The 7832-nt window shown below is 35.9% G+C and overlaps 1 protein-coding gene across 1 annotated transcript; it reads left to right on the top strand.

Moving 5' to 3' along the window:
- Positions 1–6640: 6640 nt before the first annotated feature.
- On the top strand, positions 6641–7576 carry LOC308351576 (olfactory receptor 4P4-like; the record flags this gene model as incomplete). The annotated part of the gene is made up of 1 exon (XM_080817376.1): positions 6641–7576. The coding sequence occupies one exon, from the start codon at positions 6641–6643 to the stop codon at positions 7574–7576; it is 936 nt and encodes a 311-aa protein (XP_080673502.1).
- Positions 7577–7832: the final 256 nt, after the last annotated feature.

Consider the following 7832-nt stretch of genomic DNA (forward strand, 5'->3'; position numbering starts at 1 on the left):
GAAACAAATATTGTGCTCCTGGGCCAGATGACTCAATACTCTTGGGATGTGAATTATCCCCAAATATGTATTTAGATTTAAGTAATCCCATAAAAATATGAATGGGCACAAGTTTATTATTTTCCAAAGTGATCTTAAATGTATAGAGCAATGTAAAGAAACTGCATTAAGTCACACAACTATAAAAAGAACAAAGCTGGGAACTTCCATTTTCTCATTTCATTTCTATTTTAAAGCTGCTGTATTCAAAACAGTGTGTTGTTCTTGTGCAGCTAAACAAGCAGATCAATGGGCCAGCCTAGAGAGTCCAGAAACAGACCAGCGTGCATTGGTCAACTAATTCTCCACAGGGGTCTGTAGGCAATTTAGTGGAGAAAACATCATCTTCACAATGAATGACAGTACAAACGATAGATATTGATATGTACCAACAGCAAGAACATCACAAAAATCCATGCATCACAGCTTGTACGAATTCAATTCCAAATGGAACGTAGACCAATATATAAAATGGAGATGCATAATCCATTTAGAATAAAACAGAGGCAAATCTTTGTGACCTTGGTTTAGAAAAATAATTTTTAAACATAATAACAATGGTGTGGGCCATATAAAAAAAAAAAGATAAAATGCACTTCATTAAAATTAAACCTTTTTCAGCCGAACAAGTTTATGATGAGGGGCAAAGTCAGATTTGAAGATGTTGATGGGACACCTGTATATGTCTCTAAGGGGAGTCCTAGAGTGTCTGTCAGGGGAGGATATACAAGATATGACTGGCTTTCTTCTCTGTCGATGGATACAGGCTAGATTGGGTAATGCTTAGTCAACATTGGGCATGGTATTGAAATGGACAAGCTGTAAAATCACCAAGCTGTGATATCCTCCGTGCTGAAGGGCTATGTAGGGGAGGAAAGCTTTTCCCTTTTTCCTTTTTCTGTTCTTTGGCTCATCTAGCAATTAAACTGACATAAAACAGATTAACAGGAGAAAAAAAAAAAAACAACAACTTCAAATTTTTATGTATGGGAACCCCAAAGAAGTGAAACTCCCTGATAGTCAGGAAACTGAAGTGTATATGCTCTCCTGAGCTAAGGAGAAGGGGGTACGGATTCAATGGGCACAGAACATAATTTGAACAAGGAAGCCCTGCAGAGACTCCCAAGTTTGCCATGCCCACCCCACACTCTTTGCAGTTTTCTCTGGTGGTACCTCTCTTCCTAGACCAGGCCCTCTGTCTAAATTCTTTTAGGTAGGTACTGGGAAGGAAAAAAAATCTCCTCTTGAACCCTTTGGGCCTGATTATTTTCAGCTCAAAACAATCCACATATCTAAGTGGCACACTGGGACAGCCTGCCCTGAACCCCATCAGATAGACTCCTTCATTTACTCAGGGTTACAAAACTTTCAAAGCCTGGAAACAGTATTAGATTTAGAAATATCCACTTTCTTACTTCTGCCTATGCAAATTAGTTATATAAACTCTAAAACTTTTTATGTTCTTCTATGCATAATAGAGGTAATAATACTTATGTGAGAATATGCAAAACTTTAAGTTTTAAATAATCCAATGAATTTTCTTAAGATTTTATTTATTTATCTTAGAGAGAGAGAAGCAGTGGGGCGTACGGGCAGAGGGAGAAGGAGAAGCAGACTTCCTGATGATGAGGGGCTCGATCATCCCTGGACACTGAGATCTGACTTAAGCCAAAGTTAGAGGTTCCAAAGGTTGAGCCATCAAGGTGCCCACTTCCTCTTAATTTTTTCATCTTTCTTATGTCTCCTACCTTCCATGTTCATGGGGAAAGAATGTTTATTGTCTTATCGTTCCTTTACTTTTTCTCCTATCCCGCAACCATCCGTTCCAGTGAAGTTAATCCCGAACCATGGATAGTTCTGCACCCGTTCTCATATTGCAGATTGTTGACTATATTGATTTATCGGCTCTACACACATAACATCTTGGTAATGGGGCATACTTGGACTGTCAATGCTCGTGTGTGGTTCTCTTTGTTCCATCTCATCTCACATTTCCCTCATACCTAACCGGGTACTATTATAGACTACACTGCTTTCCCTCTGATTCTTCAGAAAGCTGGATGAATCTACAGAACAGTCAAAATTTCTTGACCTGATCTGACTATAGCCTTTCTGGGTCTCCAGAGAAGTAGTGCCTGAGGCATGCTAATGGGAAGGAGGAAAGCAACACCCAGGGCAAACAGAGACATCACTCTGGGTGGTGGTTTAGCACATTGGCCAGGATCTCCCTAGAAATGCCTTTGGGAATGTAATTACTTACAGCTTTCAAAGAACTATTAATTTCTGTGTTGTCACCTAAAGTTTATATTTCATTGGTCCCAAACAAATTTTCTTCAGGAGTATGCAGATGTTCGATGATTTCCGGGACCTAAATACTCCTGTTACCTTTTGCAGGAATTAAAAAATACTTTTATTTTTTTAGTGGTCTAGCATTCAGATGTTAAATCAGCATTTGAAATTCCTAGCCTACTTTCCTGGGTGATAACAACGCCTTTCTTCATCTCTGATAGATTCAGTAAATATTTGAAGTCCACTTCCCTTGTGAAACTGTAGAAGGAGTAAGTCACACTGAGATTTCCAAAATATTTGTAGAGAATTAATCGGGAAGTATGTGAATTACTGACTTGTAATTCTCTTCATTTTATTGCAGATTTTGATGCTGGGGATGATTTGGCACAGTGAGTATCTGGGAGACGGAATGTAGCCTGAAACTAACCTGCCAGACTCTCAGATCTTACGCTTAGCGAATTACCCTTGTCACCTTGGGTTGGGAAGGGTTCCACCAAGCACAGTCTAGACTAATTATATGGTCTTATTCCATACAAATCCATTCCAATACTATAAGCTCTTTTGCAATATATGCTAATTCCATTCCTATAAAAATGCTTTACATATGTTAGTTTTAATTGTCTATTATTCATTGAATTTCATTGAGTAAATTTCATTGTGTCCCATTCTTGTACTTACGTACTACCCTCCATATTGCTTTAAGAAATAGCCTTGTTTATGCTTGAATATGTACAGTAATGAAAAATTCCTATATTTCAAGCACTTGTCATCCTAGAATAGTTTCACCTGAGTCAACTAATTTAAATTTATAGCATGCTCTTCTGCTACACTAAGGGAAAACATGAACATGTGATGGAAATATATATACACACACACACACACACACACACACACACATATATATGTATATATGTATATATATACATATGTATATGTATATATATGTATACATCACATGAACATGTGATGGAAATATACACACGCACATATATGTATATGTGTATATATATACACATATGTATATATGTATATATACATATGTATATATGTATACATATGTGTGTGTGTATATATATATGTGTGTGTATATATATGTATATATATACACACATATGTGTGTGTGTGTGTGTGTGTGTGTGTGTGTGTATATATATATATATTTGAGAGAGGGGGAGAGAGCATTAGTGAAGGTTGAGCATGGAGTGGGGAGAGGCACAGGGAGAGAGAGAAGCAGACTCCCTGCTGAGCAGGTAACAGGATGCAAGCTTGATTCCAGGACCCTGAGATCAGGACCTGAGCCAAGGACAGCAGCTTAACTGATTCAGCCACCAAGGCACCCATGGTGGAAGCTTTAATTTAAACATAAAAGCATCTATTCTTGTACAACGGTTTAACTGAAAGCACACTCAGAATTTTTATTTAGAATAACCAAGGAAGTAAAGTAATCAGTTAGCTATATTTTTATAGTGCAAAGAAATCACTCTAAGCATTAAGGTTAAGCATTCCCTAAGAGGACCAATCAGGCATCCAACTAACCTAAATGTTTTCCCCAACCGATCGTTGAAACTGAAGTTTACCTGATCAGTTATGAAGTCCATGTTATGATATTCTTTTTCCTTTATTTTTCCACTGGCCTTGGTTGTGTGGAGGTGCATGACACTTTCTGTGGTTCTAAACTAATCTGATTTGAACCAAAGTGTGACCTGCTATTTCTTATTAGCTCATGTATTCCTCATTAAAATCTGAATTTCGTAATGATAATCTTCATTGTAAAAGGAGTAAGATGGAGTTTAGAGAGATGAAGGAATTCACTCAAGGGCTGCACTGGTTGGTTTCCTTAAGACGCCTCAATGTTTCTCCCTCTTCCTGTGTTGGGCTCTTCTAACCACTTGTTCAGTGGTTGTCTGACATTTTTTACACATCAACTATAACTTCAGTTTTTAACCTAAGAGGTGTCTATAATATCCCTGCAATCAAAATGTTATTTTTATGGCAATGTATCTCCTCCCTTTTTTCCTTTTACATCTGCTCTCTGCAGCGATCATGGGTAATGACCCCCAGGTTACAGGGTGAGATGGGTAAGTAGCACTATTGTGGATTCAATGCCAATGATGGTCTAGAAACAAGGAAGAATCCTGATTTAAACAATCTACATGTTGGTAAAACTGAAGGAAAATTATTTAAAATTTTTTAGAATGAGGGAATGCCAGATGAGATTTATGTTAAGTAGTCCGTATATTTTTATCTCCATAAATACTCAGGAAGACAGACTCCATGTCTGTTCACCCATCGTCTTGCATATTCTTTTCTATTCGGGTTATGGATTCAGGATAGTCTTTTCATGCTTTCCTCACGACACCCATCATCCTCCCACTCAGCTTTCTTCCATGAAAGTAGTCCCAGATTGAGGGAGAATCAGGATTTCTGTCTCCAGACATTCACAGATTATTACTCCTGCACCATGAATAAATGATTAGATTCTCTTGATCTGAGTTTCTTCTTTTTAAAATCAGAGATTTTGATTAGTCAAGTGAATTCTGCCTTTAAATTGTTTGTAGTCTTCTTGAGTAATAATTCTTCTTAAACCAAATTGTTTTAGGTAAATAACTGTTCCTGAAAAATTAACATTTCCCACCTCATTAATGAAGAGTAAACATCATTTGCAATGAGTAGAAAATAGGTCAATGAATTCTACCTCCCTAAAATTTTCAACTAAAGAGTAGTTAAGGTTAAATGCTGAATACTCTGTAGCTCAGTATTATTTTCAAAAAATGTAGAAAAACACTAAAAAATACTCCTTTTTGAAGTTAGAATTTAAAATAATAATTCAAAGCAGAATTGCTCTCCTACCTTATGGACCATTTCCTGAATGCCTCTCTGTTAACTCTCTCTATATATGATATATAAGGTAATGTTATATCATATCATATCATATCATATATAGATAGTATATATAAAATATATAGAGATATAGTACATATATGTGTATAGATGTATTATCTATATATATAGTCTCTAGGCCTATACAACACATAAATATTAATTTTGAGATTCCCTACTGTTGATGATTTCTATATAACTTTGCTGCAAATGCATTCTGAGTTTTTAAAAAATAGACATCTGGGGGCCTAGATATGACCATCCCAGCAGGTCCAGAGAAATATAGGAAGTGCACTTAGCTGTTCAAACCCACTGGGGACAGATAATTCCTCATCATTGAGGAAAGTAACTACTCCAAGTGCATTCTCTCTATTCTTAACTTATTTTGTATCAATTAAATACTGTCTTAAAATTACACATCAGATACAAAAGATGCAAATACATGAATGTTGCATTTATTTTGTTTCAATAGATATCTCTGAGTGCAACCTGACCACTAAGTTTGATTAATGTTACCTTGTGTATCATCCCCTTTTTTGACACTAGTTCCTTAGATTTATACAAACACAGGAAATTTTTGACAACAGCATGACATAGGCACTATTGAAATATACTTGAGCAACTTAATGGTTTTATCTATCCTTTAATGATTGTCATCATGACCATCAGTCACAGTATTTACACTTTTAAAATTCTCTTTAACACATGAAATGTAACTAGGAAAAATGAATGAAATTGCTAATTTATTTCCACAATTTCCATCATGAATAGACATTCTCTATTTGCTGCATAGTTTTTCCCCCACTCTTCGCTCTATAAAATAACAGTGATTCCATTGGTTTAGCATGACCCATTGGCAATATTTGGTCACAGAGCCAAAAAAAAAAAAAAAAGAGTGTGCTTTATACAAATTAAGTTTTAGCAGTTCAGAGTGGCATGTTTGCATTTCCTGAGGTTTCAGTACCAGCTAATTCATGGAATTTGACCAGAAAAGAGTGAAAATAGGAAAGTTGACCTCATGTATTAGCCACACACATTTAAGATATATACGACAAAGTATTTTTTGACTTGGCAGAATTTTTATAAACTTTCTTATCTAAATAATATAATTAATAATAATGAATCATCTTTAATTTTCAAAATATCATTTAAATATTTAAAAATAATTATCAGTAAAACTGAGTAACATACATAATCATTCCCATTATAAAATTATTCCACAATACTTCTATAGAATCAAACACAATAAAACAGGAGAAAGCAGCTTAATTTAAGAAATCAAGAATAACTAATATTAATATAATATTCATGTCAATCTAATCTTAGTAAACTTTGTATCATTATGTTCATATTATTAAGTTTTCACCAAATTTCTGTTTATTTCCTTCAGATACATACTCATTTGTGTGGAACATATAGAAAACACAAGTATATGGAGAAGCAGAGAAACATCTCCGAATTCATACTTCTAGGACTTTCATATGACCAGAACGTAGAAATATTTTGCTTTGTGCTCTTCTTATTCAGTTATATTGCCCTGCTGGCAGGAAACCTTCTGATCCTTGTCTCCATTCAATGCAGTCCTCTTTTTCACCAACTCATGTACTACTTCCTCAGCCACTTATCTTCTATGGACATCTGCTATACCTCTAGCATTACACCCAAATTAACTAGTGACCTACTAGGAGGGACAAAATCCATCTCCTACAGTAGTTGCATGTTACAACTATTTGCTGTGCACTTCTTTGGAGGCGTTGAGATCTTCATTCTTACCGCCATGGCCTTTGATTGCTATGCTGCCATCTACAAACCTCTCCACTACCTGCTTATCATGAACAGGACAAGGTGCCATCTCCTAGTTTTTGCTGCGTGGGCTGGTGGGGCTCTCCATTCTTTTCCTCAATTATTGATGGCAATCCAATTGCCGTTTTGTGGTCCTAATGAAATTGATCACTACTTTTGTGATATCTTCCCTCTGCTGAAAGTTGCCTGCACTGATACCCACATCACTGGGATCCTTGTGGTTGCCAATTCAGGTATGGTCGCCTTAGTTACCTTTGTTGTCTTGTTTGTTTCTTATGTCATTATTCTGTTTAGTCTAAGACATCACTCAGCTGAAGGAAGACACAAAGGCCTCTCCACCTGTGGGTCTCATATCACTGTGGTCAGCTTATTTTTCGGGCCCTCAATCTTTGTCTACCTTCGACCTCCAGCCAGTTTCCCTGAGGACAAAGTATTTGCTCTATTTTGTACCATCATTGCTCCTATGTTCAATCCTTTAATCTATACTCTGAGAAATACAGAGATGAAAAATGCCATGAGGAAAGTTTTGTGTCAAACATTATTTTCAAAAGAAGTACGCAATTAATTTGAGCAAACATACCTAAGCAAGTTTATTTTAAAAATGAGCTTGATGTGACTGAATGAGCTAAAAAATATTTCATTATCTTTATATTCAATGTCTTCTGTGAATGGAATTCATGAAAGAAAGAGGAATTATAAAGAAATTTAAAGGGATAGCTAAATGAATCCTAATTCCCACATACCAGGATTAATTGAAAACTTAATTTTATGGAGTATTAAGGAGATGTGATTAGGGTCACCAGTAGAAAAAACTGCCAAAT

Source organism: Martes martes (assembly GCF_963455335.1).
Source record: "Martes martes genome assembly, chromosome: 10".
Lineage (NCBI taxonomy): Eukaryota > Metazoa > Chordata > Mammalia > Carnivora > Mustelidae > Martes > Martes martes.